Source organism: Nomascus leucogenys, chromosome 6 (assembly GCF_006542625.1).
Source record: "Nomascus leucogenys isolate Asia chromosome 6, Asia_NLE_v1, whole genome shotgun sequence".
Lineage (NCBI taxonomy): Eukaryota > Metazoa > Chordata > Mammalia > Primates > Hylobatidae > Nomascus > Nomascus leucogenys.
This window is the reverse complement of record NC_044386.1, coordinates 91,736,755-91,757,623: the sequence shown is the minus strand read 5'-3', so window position 1 is coordinate 91,757,623 and position 20,869 is coordinate 91,736,755. Positions and strand designations below refer to the sequence as shown.

The following is a 20,869-nucleotide window of genomic DNA, read 5'->3' as shown; positions in this document are numbered from 1 at the left end:
GGGCTAGGCTGGACTCCAATCTTCAGGTCAAGTTTACGTCTGCTTCACATGTCTTCATCATTCTAGAACAAGTTGCCTGCCTGAGATACATTGTTCCCACAGTGGGTGACAGAAGTACAAGAGAGGTGAGTAGAAATACATAATGCCTTTTAAGGTCTCAACTCAGGGTTGTCATGGTCACTTCTGCTTACATTCCACTAGCCAAACCACACCAGGATACGACTAACATCAAGGGAGCAGAGAAATATATTCCATCAACTACAGTGGGAGGCTTTGCAAAGTCACGTGGTGATAGGCATGGCTGGATAATTCTAATATTGGGATGGGGCAGTAAAGAATTGAGAACAATGGGCCAGGTGCTGTGGCTCACGCCTGTAATCCCAGCATTTTGGTAAGCCAAAGTGGGACGACTGCTTGAGCTCAGGAGTTCAAGACCAGCCTGGGCAAAAAAGCGAGACACCGTCTCAATTAAAAAATTTTTTAATAACTGAAAAACAATTATCCAATCTATCATCAGGAAGGGTGGGAGACAGAAAGTAAACTAAGGTATATCAAATACGTAAAGCAAGTTGAAGGCATAGAGAATGAGTAATCTTTAAGATGGAGTAATCTTTAAGACAGGGTGGGTCAGGAGAGGCTTTTCGGAAAAGGTGACACTAAAGCAGAATCCTGAAGAAAGTAAAGAATCAAGATAATGGAGAGAACAGTGAATGAAAAAGCCCCAAGAGGGGCACTTTCTTGAAAGGATCAAGGAACCACAAGGAAGCCAATGTGGCCAAAGCAGAATGAGGAAGAGGGAGAACAGCAGGAAATGAAACTGTCTAGAGATACAATTGCTGAGTCATAAGATATATGTAGCTCCTAGATTAAGTATTAAGAAATTAATTTCTAATTTTTTTTTTTTGAGACAATGTCTTACTCTGTTACCCAGGCTGGAGGACAGTGGAGTGATCCAACTCCTGGGCTCAAGTAATCCACCTGCTTCAGCCTCCCGAGATAGCTGGGAATACAGGTGTGCACCACCATGCCTGGCTAACTTTTTTCTTTTTAGTAGAGATGAGGTCTCACTGTGTTGCCCAGGCTGGTCTTGAACTCCTAAACTCAAGTGACCCTCCTGCCTCAGCCTCCCAAAGTGCTGTGATTACAGGCATGAGCCACTGTGCCCGTCCTAAAATGTTTTTTAACCAGTTTGTACTCCCACCAGCAGTGTATAAAAATTCCTATTTTATCAGAAGATAAGGGAAGAAAAAAAGTCTGATAATGTGAGCCTTTTAAATGTAATAATAATTTTATTATGTATTTACACATTTTGCTATAACATTATATTAATAATCTCAATATGTATTATAATTTTATTAAACATTTTATTGTTAGTGTTTTGTTTTTTATTTCCCTAATTACTAGTAAAATTGAACAAACATCTTTCTTGTGTTATTAGCCATTTGGATTTCCTTTTGCAAATTAATTATGCAGATCCTTTGCCAATCTTTCTTCTTCTCTCTCTCTCTCTCTGTCTCTTTGTTTTTTTAGAGTTGTAGTCTCACTGTGTTGCCCAGGCTGGAGTGCAGTGGCTTGATCATAGCTCACTGCAGCCTTGACCTCCTGGGCTCAAGCAATCCTCCCACCTTGGCCTCCTGAGTAGATGAGACTACAGGCATTTACCAACACATCCAGCTAATTTTTTTTTTTTTTACTTTTTGTAGAGATGAGTTCTCAATACGTTTTCCAGGCTGGTCTCACACTCCTGGGCTCAAGCAATCCTCCTGCCTTGGCCTCCCAAACTGCCTCGATTACAGGCATGAGCCACCATGACTGACCCCTTTACCAATTTTTCTATTGGGTAATTTGTTCCCATCCCTCCTTTTTCTTTGCATAGAATTTATTTGTACATTCTAGATACTGATCTTTTCTTTGTTATATATAGTAAATATCTTCTTCAAGCCAGCTTATCTCTTTGACTGCTTTATGTTATATCTTGTAGTATCGAAGTTTTAGGTTTTTGTGTTTTCTATTTTGTTTCTTTGTTTTGTTTTGATACGGAGTCTCCCTCTGTTGCTCAGGTTGGAGTGCAGTGGCATAATCCCGGCTCACTGCAACCTCCGCCTCCTGGGTTCAAGCAATTCTCCTGTCTCAGCCTCCCGAGTAGCTGGGACTACAGAAACACACCACCACACCTGGCTAATTTTTGTATTTTTAGTAGAGACAGGGTTTCACCATATTGGTCAGGCTGGTCTTGAACTCCTGACCTCAGGTGATCCACCCGCCTGGGCCTTCCAAAGTGTCGGGATTGCAGGCGTGAGTCACCACATCCAGCCGAAGTTTTAGTTTTAAAACAGTAAAATTTATCAAGACTTTTTGTTGTGGTTTGTAGATGTTGCTTCTCTTAAGAACACCTAAATTCATAAAACTGTTTTATTGTTATTCTCTAATTTTTTACCTTCAAAAATATTCTTGTTTATTTTGCAGAATTTCAAAGCCAGAGAAAAGTTGAATAGTAAAATGAATACTGTTATAACTCTCACCTATATTTATCAACTATTAACATCTTGACACATTTGCTCTATCTCTCTGTCTCTATGAGTATTTTTTTCCTTTTTGACAAACCATCTGAAAGTGAGTGTAGGCATTGTGATATTTTACCTCTAAATATTTCAGCTTATCTCGTCTGGGTGCGGTGGCTCGCGCCTGTAATTCCCAGCACTTTGGGAGGCTGAGGTGGGCAGATCACTTGAAGTCAAGAGTTCGACACCAGCCTGGCCAAGATGGTGAAACCACGTCTCTACTAAAAATACAAAAATTAGTTGGTGCGGTGGTGCGTGCCTGTAATTCCAGCTCCTTGGGAGTCTGAGGTGCAAAAATCGCTTGAATCCAGGAGGCAGAAGTTGCAGTGAGCCAAGCTCACGCCACTGCACTCCAACCTGGATGACAGAGTGACACAGTGTCTCAAAAAAAAAAAAAAGGATAAATATTTCAGCATATTTTCCAGGAAACAATGACATTCTCCTACATAGCCACAGCATCATTACCACACCTGAGGAAAAAAATCGTTAATTCAACACAACTTCCAACATTCTTTCCATACTCAAATTTCCTAAATTGTCAAAGAAAAAGATTTACACATTTTTTTTTTTTTTTTTGAGACAGAGTTTTGCTCTTATTGCCCAGGCTAGAGTGCAGTGGCGCAATCTCGGCTCACTGCAACCTCCGCCTTCTGGTTTCAAGCGAGTCTCCTGCCTCAGCCTCCCAAGTTGCTGGGATTACAGGCGCCCGCCCAGCTTTTTTTTTTTTTTTTTTTTTTTTTTTTTTTTTTTTTTTTTTTTTTTTTTTTTTTTTTTTTTTTTTTTTTTTTTTTTTTTTTTTTTTTTTTTTTTTTTTTTTTTTTTGCCCCCCACGCCCGGCTAATTTTTTTTTTTGTATTTTTAGTAGAGACGGGGTTTCAGCGTGTTACCCAGGATGGTCTCGATCTCCTGACCTCGTGATCCGCCCGCCTCGGCGTCCCAAAGTGCTGGGATTACAGGCGTGAGCCACGGCGCCCAGCCTAATAGATTTCATCGGACTGTCACATGCCTATAGTCTCCTTCAGTTTAAACAATACTATTACCTCCTTCTGCTCCTCATAATAGTAAATCCTTAAATAGCGGCCAGTTATCTCATAGACTGTCCCATATTATGGATTTTTGTTTGACTATTTATCATTAGATTTAGGGCAGACATTTCTAACAAAACACCACACAAGTGATGGTGTATACCTCCTACTGTATCATATCTAAAGGCACATGATGGGCTGGGTGTGGTTGTTCACACCTGCAATCCCAGCATTTTGGCAGGCCAAGGCAGGAGGATGACTTGAGGCCAGGAGTTCAAGGCTACAGTGAGCTATGATTACACCACTGCACACCAGCCTGGACAACAGAGCGAGACCCTGTCTCAAAAAAAAAAAAAAAAACCGCACATGGTGACCACTTAGTTAAGATTGTGATTGCCAAATATTTGCGTTGTAAAGATACATTTCCCCTTTGGAACTAATAAATATTTAGTGGAGTGATAATTTGATATCCTGTTTCCAAATAACCATTTAATGATGACCTATCGGTGATCCTTGCCTTAATTATGTTGGGGATTATAAAATAATGATTTTCAACTTCTATCATTCCTTCTACATTAGCTGACATTCTTCTATACAAAAAAAAATCTACCTCTACTTTTTTCCTTTTTCACTGATTCTATCTTTTGTTGAGTGTCACTACGGACTGATGGATTTTTTTTTCCCCAGAGTATATACTTTATTGGGACAGGAGAGGCTACGTGTGTTGTGGTATCTTTTTACTATTTTCTTTTTTATTATTATTAAACTTTAAGTTCTAGGGTACATGTGCACAACATTCAGGTTTGTTACATATGTATCTGTGTGCCATGTTGGTGTGCAGCACCCATTAACTCGTCATTTACATTAGGTATATCTCCTAATGCTATCCCTCCCCCCCACCACCCCACGACACGCCCCGTATGTGATGTTTCCCTTCCTGTGTCCAAGTGTTCTCATTGTTCAGTTCCCACCTGTGAGTGAGAACATTCGGTGTTTGGTTTTCTGTCCTAGCGATAGTTTACTGAGAATGATGTTTTCCAGCTTCATCCATGTCCCTACAAAGGACATGAACTCATCCTTTTTTATGGCTGCATAGTATTCCATGGTGTGTATGTGCCACATTTTCTTAATCCAGTCTATCACTGATGGACATTTGGGTTGGTTCCAAGTCTTTGCTATTGTGAGTAGTGCCACAATAAAGATACGTGTGCATGTGTCTTTATAGCAGCATGATTTATAGCCTTTGGATATATACCCAGTAATGGGATGGCTGGGTCAAATGGTATTTCTACTTCTAGATCCTTGAGGAATTGCCACACTGTCTTCCACAATGGTTGAACTACTTTACAGTCCCACCAACACTGTAAAATTTTTCCTACTTCTCCACATCCTCTCCAGCACCTGTTGTTTCCTGACTTTTTAATGATCACCATTCTAACTGGTGTGAGATGGTAGGTCATTGTGGTTTTGATTTGCATTTCTCTGATGGCCAGGGATGATGAGCATTTCTTCATGTGTCTGTTGGCTGCATAAATGTCTTCTTTTGAGAAGTGTCTGTTCATACCCTTCGCCCACTTTTTGATGGAGTTGTTTAATTTTTTCTTGTAAATTTGTTTAAGTTCTTTGTAGATTCTGGATATTAGCCCTTTGTCAGATGGGTAGATTGCAAAAATTTTCTCCTATCCTGTAGGTTGCCTGTTCACTCTGATGGTAGTTTCTTTTGCTCTGCAGAAGCTCTTTAGTTTAATTAGATCCCATTTGTCCATTTTGGCTTTTGTTGCCATTGCTTTTGGTGTTTTAGACATGAAGTCCTTGCCCATGCCTATGTCCTGAATGGTATTGCCTAGGTTTTCTTCTAGGGTTTTTATGGTCTAACATTAAAGTCTTTAATCCATCTTGAATTAGATGGGGAAAAAACAGAGCAGAAAAACTGAAAATTCTAAACATCAGAGCACCTCTCCTCCTCCAAAGGAATGCAGCTCCTCGCCAGCAATGGAACAAAGCTGGACGGAGAATGACTTTGATGAGTTGAGAGAAGAAGGCTTCAGACGATCAAACTTCTCCGAGCTAAAGGAGGAATTTCGAACCCATGGCAAAGAAGTTAAAAACCTTGCAAAAAGATTAGACGAATGGCTAACTAGAATAACCAATGCAGAGAAGTCCTTAAAGGACCTGATGGAGCTGAAAACCATTGCACGAGAACTACGTGACGAATGCACAAGCCTCAGTAGCCGATTCAATCAACTGGAGGAAAGGGTATCAGTGATGGAAGATCAAATGAATGAAATGAAACGAGAAGAGAAGTTTAGAGAAAAAAGAATAAAAAGAAACGAACAAAGCCTCCAAGAAATATGGGACTACGTGAAAAGACCAAATCTACGTCTGATTGGTGTACCTGAAAGTGACGGGGAGGATGGAACCAAGTTGGAAAACACTCTGCAGGATATTACCCAGGAGAACTTCCCCAATCTATTTTTTCTTTTTTTAAGTAGAGATGGAGTTTCACCATGTTGTCCAGGCTGATCTCAAACTCCTGGACCCAAGTGATCCATCTGCCTCTGCCTCCCAAAGTGCTGAGATTACAGGCATGAGCCACCATGTCTGGCCAAGTATTTTTTTTTAATCACTCTCATTATTGAGTTCTAAGTTAATTTCATTACAGTCAGGATCCATGGACTGATATATCCTTTGACATTTATTGAAACTATATAGTATTTGGTCAATTTTTGTAAATATTCTAGATAGATCTAAAAATAAAATAGTTTCTCTTTTCGTTGCTTGTGCTATCTAGATTTTATCTTACTGGATTTTTTATTCCAATTAGTACTTTTTCATTTTAATGATTTACAGTTGGTTCTTTCTTATTTAAACCTGTTCTTATTTTATTTCTATCTATTTTTATTTCACGGTTTTGGGTCTTTTTTTAAAATTTATGATTCTGTCATATATCTGTGCATCCTAAGAATACTTAGTCTTTATCACATTATACCCCAAATTAATCTGGAATGATTTCATATTCTGATTGTTGACTTTGTTAGTTTTTTTCTGAACTTTTTTTTTTCAGACAGGGTCTTGCTCTGTTGCCCAGGCTGGAGTGCAGTGGCATGACCGTGGTCACTGGAGACCCGACCTCCTGGGCTCAAGGATTCAGAAACTACAGGACTTCCCAAGCTCCTAGGACTTCCCAAGCTCCTAGGACTACAGGAGTGCGCCACCACACGCAGCTAATTTTGTAATTTTTTGTACAGATAGGGTCTCACTATGTTGTCAGGGCTGGTCTCAAACTAATGGGCTCAAGCAATCCTCTTGCCTTGGCCTCCCAAAGTGCTGGAAGTACAGGCATGAGCCACCACGCCCAACTGAACATTTCTTTACATGTCTGGAATTCCTATTTGTAGGCATAAACATTTGGTTTATTTCTTTTTGCTTCTTTCTCCCTCTATGCTTATTCTATCATACCTGGTAGTTTGGGGGTTTCCTTACATTGGCCAAAGGCCTCAGTCCAGAATCAAGTCTGATAATGTGGTATTTTAGATTTTCTGTTCTATTATGCTACCAAGGAATATCACAGACACAGTTAATGAGCCCACAGGCTGCTTAGTTTAGCAAGGTTATATTTGTGTCCTTCTCCCCCTTTAGGTCTGCAGTTCCAAATAAGCTAGTTAGTGCTGGGCAGCAGTTTTTGTTTAGCTTCTTTTCTAGAGCTCCTCTTTGATGTAGGGTTGCGAAGCTGGCTTTAGTCCATGTCTTGAGAAGCACTTTTAGTCCCTTTCACCCCACAGGAGCTATCTCCCTGTTCACCTATGCTTTCTTTGGGACTTACAGCCTACGAAGTCTAGGGCTTAGCTTGAATCATACCATTGCTTTTTTCTTTTTTCCAGTCTATGAAAATGTTTATCTTGTTTTAACTGGACTATTCTTTCTCTCTCTCTCCCTCTCTCTCTTCCCACTTAACCTATTATAAAATATATATGAAACAAAGAGAGTGCACGAAAGGGTAATTTACTGAGCTATCTGACTGGAAATCCACGTAAGATTTTTTTTTTTTTTTGAGACAGGGTCTCACTCTGTCGCCCAGGCTGGAGTGCAGTGACTCAATCCCAGCTCACTGCAACCTCAGCCTCCCAGATTCAAGCAATTCTTCTGCCTCAGCCTCCCAAGTAGCTGGGATTACAGGTGCGCACCACCATGCCTGGCTAATTTTTGTGTTTTTAGTAGAGACAGGGGTCTCACCATGTTGGCCAGGCTGGTCTTGAACTCCTGGTCTCAAGTGATCCGGCCACCTTGGCCTCCCAAAGTACTGCGATTACAGGTGTAAGCCATCATACCCAGCCCACGTAAGCTTTTTAAGGAATTATTTACAAGCAAAGAAAAAGAGAAAAAAGAAAATCGAAAGCATTCAGTTTCTAAAGGAGCAATGAAAGATTGTCTTTGCTTGAAAGATAATTCTCCAGTAGCAAAGTGGAAAACTTAGTTATAATTACTGCCAATTACCCTCTAATAGCCAGGGCACTTGTTACTTTCTTTCTTTTTTTTTTTTTTTTTTTTTTTTTTTTTTTGAGATGAAGTCTCACTCTGTTGCCCAGGTTGGAGAGCAATGGCGCAGTCTCGGCTCACTGCAACCTCCGCCTCCCGGATTTCAAGCGATTCTCCTGCCTCAGCTTCCCAAGTAGCTGGGAATGCAGGCACCTGCCACCACGCCTGGCTAATTTTTGTATTTTTAGTAGAGACGGGGTTTCACCGTGCTAGCCAGGCTGGTCTTGAACTCCCGACCTCAGGCAATCTGCCTGCCTTGTCCTCCCAAAGTGCTGGGATTACAGGCGTGCCATCGTACCTGGCATTACTTTCTTAATATCTCACTTCTTCCACTTTCACTCAGACTTACTTTCTTCTCTTCACCCTATTTAGAACTTTTGTTCCCTGAAGAGTCATCAGTGTTCAGCATCCTGTCAATTTAGTCATATAATTAAAGTATTCAAACTAAATTACAAATAAAGATTGTGAACCCAGTGAGTACTTAACCAGTTAATGTGTAGGTTAGAGTTTGTGTGAGTGGTAATGTGAGGAGGGAGAGCTGGCTTTGACTACATGTCTGTTCTTACAACCAGACAAAGGCCCAGAAACAGCCTGAAGAGCCTCTGAACTAAGGCCACTTGAAGTAAGGAGGCACAAGTAATTCTGCCATAACGAAACTCACCTGGTTGGAAGAGGGGCATGAAGTGAGAGTTTTCTAAGGCAGGATCAAAATGAGGTGTGTGTATATATGTCTGTTTGTGTATCTGTGTGTGGGTGCGTACACGTGTGTGCTGTATGTAAGCTCCAACCCACAGGAATAAAAGCATAAGTATTAATTTAAGGGGCTTCCAGTTACCATCTGGAAATGTTTGGGAATTACTGATCAGGACCAGGATTACAAGAATTATATAATTGCTCAACGTCTATTATTTGTGTTTTCTGCAAAGGTTACTAGTGAATCTCTAAATTAAACCAAATAGACCCAAGGGCTTATCTTTACATGCAGCAAGAGGTGAAGCTGGACACTATAGTCCATTTCATTGCCAGCTTTGGAGAGAAGAATGGATCTCAACCAGTAAAGCAGTAGTGGTAGCAACTAAGGGTATGAAAGACAAAATGAGTATCAGGAACTTTATGTGTGAAATCTAGTCTGAGTGTGAAAGGGATCTTTAGCCATCAAAAGACCTATATGATTGCCTGAAAATACCACCTCCTCCCTCCGTACTTAGCTTTACAGGATATATAAAACATGGAAAATCTTTCAGCTTGTATAGATATAGATGTAGATGTGTTATAGATATAGATAGATAGGCCTATCTATCGATCTATCATCTATCTATCAATTATCTATCTATCTATCTATCTATCTATCTATCTATCTGCTGAAGGAAGCCCTTTAGTCCCATTTGGCTCAGTAAAACATAATTGATGCTTAAGGAATCAAAGGGGTCACCAGCCTGTCAAGAATTTGATGGAGTTTACATGAAACTATCTTCCGGGGGCAGGGCGGGGAGGAGGAAGAATCTGATGGAATCGCTGGCTCTCTTCACAGAAGAATACATATACAAGTTTTGTATAGAATTTCAGGGAGTTTGTGGATGCCTGGTTAAGGTATCTCCCTGCCTAGGGAGAAGCAGTGGTTTTATGTAATAGACTGTAAATGTTTCAAATTACCAATCCTCACAGTAAGTGGGACCTCATGGATTCCCTGGAATCTACCCAGCACCTCTCAGTTCCTTTGAGTAGAAGGTCTTATATCCATTGATATTTATTCTATTTCTGATAATGCTATCAAGTTCAGATTCAACAGTATTTGTCCAAGTGCTTTCCATCCTGAGTATACCCAAAGCCACACATAATAAAGAAAATTCCAAACAGAAGTAATTAACATTCTTCTCCATGGGCCATTCTGGTCCATGAGATCTCTGATACCCAAAGAGGTCTCTGGTCTACACACTGCATCTTTCATTAGTTTCTTTCATTCATGACTCTAAACATTGTTGTTTTCTTTCAGAAATGTTTTTCTTAAGTGAGTTATTACTTACTTTATGACTATCATAGATATTTTGGATCCAATGCACGCAAAAGACATTTCCTCAGCTTTAATGCTGTCTCCTCCAGTAATATGGACATGATATTAGGAGAGTTTCCAAGAATTTATGTAACCATTCCCAACTCAACTTCTCCCTTGCTTTTAAGACAAGCTATAGTTAGGTTTTCCTATTACCATCACAGTCCTGCCTTTGGTAAATTTTTCTCTCTCACACTTAGAGATTCCATCTCAGACCTTGGCCCTTCATCTTTAGCAGGTGATACTGTAGTCACTGGACCAACCCCCAGCCTTGATCTCTCTGTTGGAATCACAGTGACGTTTTCATCACGGGCAGGAGATCTCGAAGTTACGTAGTTGAGAAGAGAGATGATCCCTAGGGTAAGGGAATAATTTGAGGTGAGGTTCAATAGGCAATGGTCTTTTGGCTTTTAAAATTCTTACTCATCCTTTAATAACCAGTTCAAGTGGCATCTTTTCAGTGAACCCCTCTCTCCCCCAGCGGAGTTACTTTACCCTCCTGTGCTCTAATTGCATTATAATATTTCTCAGACTGATTAGGACAAAGCTTGAACCTCCTGGATTCAGATCATAGTTCCACTATTTTCTGTGTGGTCTTGGGCAAGTTACTCAACTTGTCCATGCCTCACTTTGTGATAGAACAGGTTACTAATGCTAGGTTTTCAGACTCTAAAATCCACCCTTTCTTTACTATGCCCCCCTGACTCTCCAAGTATCAGTGTCCTGAAAAGGAACAGTCAGTGCGTCTGTTTCTCCTGGATTATACCTCCCTTTCCCGAAGCAATTTCCCTATCCAACCTTCTAACATAGAGCAGGGAAGTGACTCACCAGCAAACATGTAAAAGATGTCACTGCACCAGTTAAGATAATAGGTCCATAGGAAATCTGATTCCATGGCATCCCTAGCATGCCAGTGAACCTGTGCCACAAACAGGTTGAGGCAGAGGAGCAAGCAGGTAGCTAGGGCCAGAAGGAAAGATGTCACAACCCATCAGCATCTTCAGTCTGCCTTCCCCACCACCCCCTGCTCTTTGGCCTCCAGAGGCCATATGTATAGCAAGGATCAAAAAGATAAAAACTTGGGGATTGACCAAGATGAGAGAACAGGCTCTATACCTTGGTAAAGTCAGCTAAGTTGTGTTCTATATAATTAGATAAGGCAGATAGCTGGCAAATTGGTGTGATATTGAAGAACAGCAAAGAGATAAGAAAAAGACTATGAGAGTTCCACAGAGAAAATTTGTTACCTTGACTATTTTACCATGGTAAAATACCGTGCCCGTCTAGGTCTGTACCTGAGATGAAGCTGAGCATGGATACCTTTAGATCCAAGTTGGTGGTCATGCTTCCTTGACTAGGGAGCCAAGAGCGGAAGAGCCAGCCAAGGCCAATAAGTATGGTAAAGACAGAGATGAGAAAGAAGGCCCTGGAATATTGGAGATAATCTGCATGAAGAAGAGGAAAGGAGGAGCGTGGTTAGTCCAGTGAGGGACCTTCCCTTAAAAAGGCCAGATAGAGTCTTAGAGAAGGATGTAAGAACAAAGGATGATGGAGCAGAACTTGCTACATGACATCCTTTTTGCTTGGAATTTCTTTACTATGATTGTTAAACTAAAGATAATATACAAATACTTCTGCATGCATTGATTAAGATATAAACTAGCTTATAAGAGGTGTCACCAATGACAAAACAGATTAAACCTTTTTCTTGTTTCTAATTCTAATTCTAAAAGTAGTAAGTAATATGCGTTCAACATAAGTATTCAAAAGACTACAGAAGAACAAAGAAGCAGGAAAAAAATCAGCCACAATTTCACTACCTAGAGGCAACCATTGTTAATATTTTACTTTTCTACCCTCTGTACATAGTAGATATGATATTAGATATCGTGTGGGTTTTTTCTTAAGAATATATGATGTGATTTTCCCCAGTATCTGTTGTAAATATTGTTTTCAATGGCTACAAAATATTCTATCATATTAATGTACTTTGCTTAATGATCTACCCATTGTTTAGTTCCATTTGTTTTTTACTTTCAGTTGTATCTGGCATGTACAGGCCTTGTCAGCCTATGACTACAAAATGAAGTCACATTTACTTTATTTATCTATTTATTTATTTTATTATTTTTTTTTTGAGACACAGTCTCACTCTGTTGCCCAGGCTGGAGTGCAGTGGTGCAATCTTGGTTCACTGCAGCATCTGCCTCCTGGGTTCAAGCAATTCTCCTGCCTCAGCCTCCCGAGTAGCTGAGATTACAGGCACACGCCACCATGCCCGGCTAATTTTGTATTTTTTTAGTAGAAACAGGGTTTCACCATGTTGGCCAGGCTGGTCTTGAACTCCTGACCTCAGGTGATCTGCCCACCTTGGCCTCTCAAAGTGCTGGGATTAAAGGCGTGAGCCACCTCACCCCGCCTCATTTACTTTAATTCCATATTATGATGATTTCAAGCCCCAATTTACCAAACTGCAGGAACTTACCACAAAGTATTTCCCCCCACTTTTTTTTTATGCTGAGTCCCCCAAAGTCCTATCTCATATTTGTTCAAGTTGCTCTTATCCAAGTGCCACACCTCTCCTTCTTCCATCTTTGGCTCTAGGTATCTTCTCTTTGGCTCTGCCACTGCCGACTGGATGTTGGTAAGAGAGCAGCGGGGATGTGCTCAACCTTAGTTTTTGCTACCACATCCCTAAAACGGAACAGGTTCTTCGACTTCCCCATCAATATTTTACTGAAGATTTAGAAGATAAGTAGCTGTAGCTTTTCTGAGCTACCAGACACCCAGGAATATCTTCAGTATCCCTTATAAGGTGCCTCCTTATCTAGCTTCTTTTTCTGTCCCAATGTAGCAGGGACCAGCTCACCCCCACCCCAGTGGTTGGAAAGTTCGCTAACCACTTAAATGCCTAAGAATCCAAGTCCAGCTTCTGAGTAACCCAGAGAGCAGAAATTATCTATCAAGCTTATCCAGTCTAATAGCTGCCTCCTTTTCTCATTTTGTTCTCCAGAACCTGCCACTTATTAATATGATGAATTGCAGGAATTTCCATTCAGAGAAACCACAGCCCTATCCACAGAGGTTAAGTTGCTCTGTAGCCCCAACAAGTGAGCCACATTAAAACATAGTAATTCACAAGCTGCACATTTTCTGAAGACTGGGTTATTCAGAATTAGCAGTATATGTAGCCAGCCAGAACATAAGCCCAGATTGAGCTGTATGAAGCCCAGGGTAACAGGCAGCCTTTGTGGTATTTAGTCCACAATCCTCCATGAGCTCTAGCAGCCCTTGTCTATAGCCCTGGACTATTGTCTGTATAGCCCTCTGACTATAGCTAACTGGACTAAGCATGGGAACCTGACCCATCCTAGGACAATTTTATTCTTATGCTTAGAAATTGGATATCCTCTTTTGCTTGCTTGAATTGAGAAGATTAAAGTTTGACTGGGGGTATCACCTTTTAGGCACTTACACACTAATAAACAGGAAAAACTGAGCTGTAGAGATAAAACAAAGCATAAACAAAGCTGAATGACAAAGTGACTGTAGAAAATCTGAGTGACTGGCTGGTTTGATTTTCTTTATATGAGATCCCAGCCTCCCTTGGAATCCCCTAAGGTCCCACGAACTTCCTGCCTTGGGAGTCTATGTTATTCTTCTGAGCCACATTTTTTTTTCTTTATCTTTTTCTTTGAGATGGGGTCTCAGTCTGTAACCCAGGCTGGAGTGCAGTAGCATGATCTCTACTCACTGCAGCCTCCAACTCCCAGACTCAAGCGATCCTCCTACCTCAGCCTCCTGAGTAGCTGGGACCACAGGTGCACACCACCACACCTGGCTAATTTTTTGTATTTTTGGTGGAGATGGGATTTCACCATGTTGCCCAGGCTGGTCTCGAACTCCTGAACTCAAACAATCTGCCCACCTCAGCCTCCCAAAGTGCTGGGATTACAGGCTTGAGCCACCACATCTGGCCGATTCTTCTGAATCTTTACAAATAAGTTCACTCTTTAGCTTACACTAATTCAAATGATTTTAATATTCAAAACACCAAGGAGCACTGTCGAGGATATTTCCTGTCCAACTCCAGCCTAACATATAAAGTCCAGTTCCTCTTCTACCATGAGGAGAAGACTGCAACTTTATATATTTCTTACAATTCTCTCTGTGTTACCTTCTCATCTCCTGAAAACTACATAAACAAGATCCTCACAACTCCAAAGGAACAATTTAAAGATTTGCAGCATAGAAGAGTCTAACCTTCCCAAAGTAACCAAGTCTATTAGGAATAATCATATACAACAAATTATATAAACAAACTAAACACTTAGATTCAGAGTCTAAGACATCTGCATTTGGTTAACTTTATAGTTTTTTTATTCATATTACTCTAAATAAATAAATGCCCAAAAGCTGATTTCAAGCTTCTATCTCCTGTAACACCAAAGCTGATTTCAGCTTTTAAACAACAGTTTTTACAACAGCTTACTCATCAAAGTTTCAAAAATCTTAGGATCTAAATTACAAAAGGTTCTGCTTGTATGTTTCAGTAAGAAGCCTTGGTCCAGAAAAAGGAGTGCCTGAGATAAAATGAACACCCCTGTGTCACCTGTCTGGGTCAACCGTATCCAAACATTTCTGATATTTTTCTTACTGATATACTTTGATGCAGACTTAAGTTACAAGAATACCAAGGCACCTCTCCCAGCTTACTGAAATTAATACCTTGGGAAGAGAAAGGATGTCACTTTCAATTTGAGGAGGAAGTACAAATCATCTGAAAAACTTGGTAAGATTTTTGTAGATGTTCTCGGGATCAGCCTGGCATCAATCAGCGATGCTACACTTCAGAGTACCATCGGCTAAGATGTAAAACCCCTACCAAGATTGGGGGGGGCATCACCTAACCAGAAAGCGGTAGTGTTCTGTGGCATCCCCTTAGATCTCAGTGAAATGAGGACATTCACCATTTGGCAGTTTGAAAATAATGGGCAGGATCTCCTTCTACTGTTGTGGAAGTAAAACTTGGCCAGAGAGCTTTCGGAAAGTGGTGCTGCTGGAGACAAGCTGGGGAATCAGCTCACTTATTTAGCCAAATCTGAACTTCCATGCTGCTGCCATTGTGACTGCTTTCAAGGCACGGAAGGCAACACACAACTTCTCCAGGCTCAGATAAGGTGCCCCAAGTGGGTGGTTTTGGAATGGAAACGATCCTGGGTGGAGACTTAGTACCCTGAAGAGGTATCTATGAAATCTGCTTAGTATTTAGGTCCCCTTGTAACCCAGTTGGAGTGCCAGAATAAAGCATCCCTACACAGCTTGGCAATGTGTACTATATGGTGGTTCCTAGGGTCCTAACTCTAGGGTGCCCAGTGCCTTCACAAAAAGACTTACCCTTTCTTTCCCACGCTCTGCAAAACAGTTCAAACTACTCTCTGTGGCAATATATCCTTTACATTTCAGCCTGATCTCACCAGTGCTATGGGAAAATAACAGAAGGGTCTGTTCTACAATTGAGACTTCCTAGTAAAAGTGAAAGATACTGTCCTTTCCTCCCCATCCCTTCTTCATCCCGTTAGCAACAGCCACAACAGAGAGGCTATCAGTCATCTAGACCCCAGTGAAGTCAGAGACAGAAGCACAACACCCTGAAGTGAGCCCAGGGAATAGGAATATGAGCATGCACATTCTTAAACACACCTGAGATAGCCCCTGTGAAACTTATGAAAATGACTTATGAAAGGAAACTGTCAGGGAGGGGAACAAAATTCTTGCAATCCAGTAGGTAAACGTTTGAAGTCATTGAATTGGACAGTAATTATTAGACAATAATGTATTTGGAGGCCAGGTGCAGTGACTCATGCCTGTAATCCAAGCACTTTGGGAGGCCGAGGCAGGCGGATCACCTGAGGTCAGGAGTTCAAGACCAGCCTAGCTAACATGGTGAAACCCCATCTCTACTAAAAACACAAAAATTAGCTGGGTGCAGTGGCGCACACCTGTAATCCCAGCTACTTGGGAGGCTGAGGCAAGAGAATTGCTTGAACCCGGGAGGCAGAGGTTACAGTGAGCCAAGATCGCACCACTGCACTCCAGCTTGGGTGACAGAATGAGATTCCATCTCAAAAATAAATAAATAAATAATGTATTCGGGCAATAATAACATTATATTGTTGTCACAGGGAGGTAAGGCCTGGACATTTTGATTACATTTTGGGGGATTTCTTATGAGATCTGTATTGCAGACTAATTACTGACTCTTGAATTAGAACTAGTTATAATAACATGGAAAATAGGGTGGATACTTGATTTATACTTGTGTACCTTAAGGATTCAGTTGACTTTCTCTAAATAATTACAGTCCGTAGAGATAAAACAAAGCATAAACAAAGGTGAGTGACAAAGTGACTCCACAAAATCTGAGTGACTGGCTGGCTTGATTTCCTTGATTTTCTTTATCTGCATAAACGTGAATCCAGGGCTCCAAGAAATAAACTATTCACTGCTTTAAATGACATAATTTCAGGATTCTAATATATTAGTTTTTTTTTTTTGAGACAGGGTCTCACTCTGTCACCCAGGCTGGAGTACAGTAGCTCAATCTCGGCTCACAACAACCTCTGCCTCCCAGGCTCAAGCAATTCTCCCACTTCGGCCTCTCAAGTAATGGGATTGCAGGTGCCCACTACCATGCCCAGCTAATTTTTGTGTTTTTTGTAGAGACAGAGTTTCACCTTGTTGCTCAGGCTGGTCTTGAACTCCTAAGCTCAAGCGATCCCCCACCTCAGTCTTCCAAAGTGCTGATGTCAGAGGTGTTTGAAACAGAACAACTCCATCTTGAATAGGGGCTGGTTAAAATAAGGCTGAAACCTCCTGGGCTGCATTCCCAGGAGGTTAAGGCATTCTTAGTCACTGAATAATAGGAGGTCAGCACAAAATACAGGTCATAAAGACCTTGCTGATAAAACAGGCTGTGGTAAAGAAGCCAGCCAAAACCCGCTAAAACCAAGATGGCAACAAAAGTGACCTCTGATCGTCCTCACTGCTCATTATATGTGAATTATAATGCATTAGCATACTAAAAGACACTCCCACCAGTGCCATGACAGTTAACAAATGCCATGGCAATGTCAGGAATTTACCCTACATGGTTTAAAAAGGGGAGGAACCCTTAGTTTCGGGAACTGCCCACCTCTTTCCCCAAAAACTTATGAATGTAATTCACCCCTTGTTTAGCATATAATAAAGAAATAGACATAAAAATGGGCAACCAGCAGCCCTTGGGGCTCCTCTTCCTATGGAGTAGCCGTTTTTTTATTCCTTTACTTTCTTAAATTTGCTTTCACTTTACTCTATGGACTCATCTCGAATTCTTTCTTGCCCAAGATCCAAGAACCTCTCCTGGGGTGTGGACCAAAACCCCTTTCTGGTAACACTGGGATTATAGGCGTGAGCCACCACACCCAGCCCTAATTTATTAAAAATTTGTTAAATTTATTAAAAATTTAATAATAATCTTAAGGCCGAAATTTTAGCCTGGGCACTCAGCTTAATCTTTTTGCCTAAACCTTTTAATCCATTTCTAGTTATTTCCTTGGAATTAATTTCTAGAAATGGAATTATTTACTCAAAGGAGATGAACATTTTTAAGTCTCTGGATACACCTAATCATATTGCTTTGGTTACACCAATTTGCATGGTATGTACAGGAATGCGTATGGGAGTGATAGCAGTTGCATTATCACTTAAAACTCTGTTAATATGGTGGCTGAAAAGTTAAATCTTATTATTCATTTGATTTACCTTTCTCTAATGATTGAGGTTAAATTATTTTTCCTATGTTTATTAGATAGTTATAGTTCTTCTCTTGTGCATGTCCATTCAAAAAGAACTTATTTGAGTTTGTGTCTTTTTAATACTTTGTGTATCCTTTTACTATATTAAGGCCATTAACCTTTATCTTTCATAATGGTTGCAAATATTTTCTCTAGTTTTCATTTTATGCAGTTGAATTTTCTGCCTGCCTTTGATTTTAGTTTCTTCTCAAGATCATGCAGGATACTGTCCCTTAATTTCAAATGTCACAGCCCATGGCCAAACAACTGATGCTCTACCTCAGAGTTGGGCACAGGTGCTCCCCTCCTGCTTATATGAGGAGAATAGATGGGACCCCTGCTTATGCGAGGAGAATAGATGCTTTACTCACATATGTTTTTTTTCACAATACCCGTTTCTTTGTGTAAATTTATATCTTGCAGGTGATGGGAAAACTGTCAGTGTCATGATATCTTTCCTCTAAGTTTTTGGTTTGATTGAAAAAGTCATGCATATGATATTTTTAGCCCCAAAAACTTATTTTAAAATATTTTGTGTTGCACTTTCAGATTTATTTAAATTCACATAAAATTTGACATAAATAACATTATCTTCATAGCTGGCATTTGTTATACCACATATCTAACGTACATTTAAGTTCTATTCCACTGCTAGGAGAAGAACAAGCTGACCTTGAAAGTTAAATCCAATAGAGGTTAAGATATTTGCTTTATCTTCCAGCTATGATCAATCACTTCTCTTCTAATTCTTCAAGCCACATTAGAATACCAATCACATTGCTTAGCAGTAACACCTTGTAAATGAGTTATTCCTAGGGCAGGCATGGTGGCTCACACCTATAGTCTCAGTACTTTGGGAGGATCACTTGAGGCCAGGACTTTGAGACCAGCCTGGGAAATATAATGAGAACTGGTCTCTACCAAAAAAAAAAAAAAAAATTTAAAATTAGCCAGGAGTGTTGGCACACGTCTGTAGTTCCACCTACTCAGGAGGTTGAGCGGGAAGATTGCTTGAGCCCTGGAGGTGGAGGCTGCAGTGAGCAACGATAGTGCTTTTGCACTTCGGCTAGGCGATAGAGCAAGAGCCTATCTCGAAAAACAAACCAACAAAAACAGTTCTTCCCATAGAGTAAAGAGTATAACCCATTATTTAGGACAGGAAACAACCTGGAATAGGAGACAGAAAGGGCACACTGAGGATACCAAAGAAAGATCCATCCTGCACTTGGAGAGGTGAAGGCCAAAAGATCTTGGAGGAAGAAACATGAAGGGTCAATCTGTGTGAGCAGAAAGCTCTGCAATTGTGTGGGGCCTGTGGCATTTAATTTGGTGGCACTCACAGGGTGGCTTGGGTGTGTGGCTCCAGCACAGCTCATGGTTGCATAACGTCCAGAGTCCTGCGTAGAGCTCAAGGCCATTCTTGATCACCAGGAACTGTACCCAGTTCAGTGGGGACATGGCGACCAGCATTAGGAGGCTAAAACTACAGAGGCTGCCACAGAGCATTCGGATGTAGATGTGTAGCTGATCCATAAGCTGCTGCTGCCTTTGGGATGACATCGAGGCACTTGGATGTTTCTTGGCAGGAAGGGTAGGCTACAAGGATGAGGGAAATATTGCCTACCCAAAAGGATAACCCGTGATCCCCAGGGTCACCTGCTCTTCTCTACCTCAAGCATTCCCGTGTGTGTTTGATTTATGGATATCTTTCCCTACTCCTAAAAAAAAAAAAAAACCCACAATTTTCAGGGTGATCTTTTCTGTCTTTAGGATGCTCTGTGTAGTCCTGCCTTTAAGTAAGTTCTCTTCTTCCCATCTGACTTCCAATTAGATACCTCCTCACCCTTTGATATTTCCGGTTCCCCTTTATTTTGGGAACCTCAGGACTGTGGAAAGTCAAGGTTAAATGTTCCCTTTGCTCCATCTTGGCAGTCAGTTCTCTTCCTAACTGCCACGGAATTTGTCTCTGCATCTCCTCACACATGCTGGCAGAAGCAAAAAGGGCCAGGACCCATGGCATAGATCCTGTTTCTGTTTTATATTTTTGGTCTGGTCAGATCAGGAAGAAATCATCACATTTTAAGCATGTGCATGTATGTGTGATGCTCCCCACCCTCCATTCTCCACTTACTCCCAACTCTTTTATTAAATAAATCCACAAATATTTTGTTAGCAGTGGCTGTGTGTCAGGCTTTGTGCTAGCTTCTGGGACACAAAAATAAATAAGACACAGTTCCCTCATAGCAAATTAAAAAAGGGGAACTCATATGCTTGTTGGCCACATGTATTTCTTCTTTTGAAAAGTGTTCATGTCCTTTGCCCACTTTTTAATGGGGTTATTTGTCTTTTTCTTGTAAATTTATTTAAGTTCCTTACAGATGCTGGATATTAGACCTTTGTCAGATGCATAGTTTGTGAAAAAATTTTCCCTTTCTGTAGGTTTTCTGTGTACACTATTGGTAGTTTCTTTTGCTATGCACAAGCTCTTTAGTTTAATTAGATCCCATTCGTCAATTTTAGCTTTTGTTGCAATTGCTTTTGGCATCTTCATCATGAAATCTTTGCTGGTTTCTATGTTCAGATCATTAGAGAAATTAAAACCACAATGAGATACCGTCTCACACCAGTCAGAATGGCTATTATAAAAAGTCAAAAAAATAACAGACGGTAGCGAGGTTGTGGAGAAAAAGGAACACATACACTGTTGATGGGAGTGTAAATTATTAATTCAAACATTGTGGAAAGCAGTGTGACGATTCCTCAAAGACATAAAGACAGAAAGAACTACCATTTGACCCAGCAATCCCATTTTTGGGCGTATGCCCAAAGGGATAGAAATCATTCTATCATAGAGACACA

General features: G+C 40.7%; 1 protein-coding gene across 1 annotated transcript; it reads right to left on the bottom strand.

The window, feature by feature from the left end:
* Positions 1–10,330: 10,330 nt before the first annotated feature.
* Positions 10,331–19,934, bottom strand: TMEM202 (transmembrane protein 202). The gene is made up of 5 exons (XM_003267179.3): positions 19,854–19,934; positions 19,351–19,606; positions 11,468–11,617; positions 11,001–11,132; positions 10,331–10,527 (listed from the first exon to the last, which is right to left on the bottom strand). The coding sequence occupies exons 1-5, from the start codon at positions 19,932–19,934 to the stop codon at positions 10,331–10,333; spliced, it is 816 nt and encodes a 271-aa protein (XP_003267227.1).
* Between the last annotated feature and the right edge of the window lie 935 nt (positions 19,935–20,869).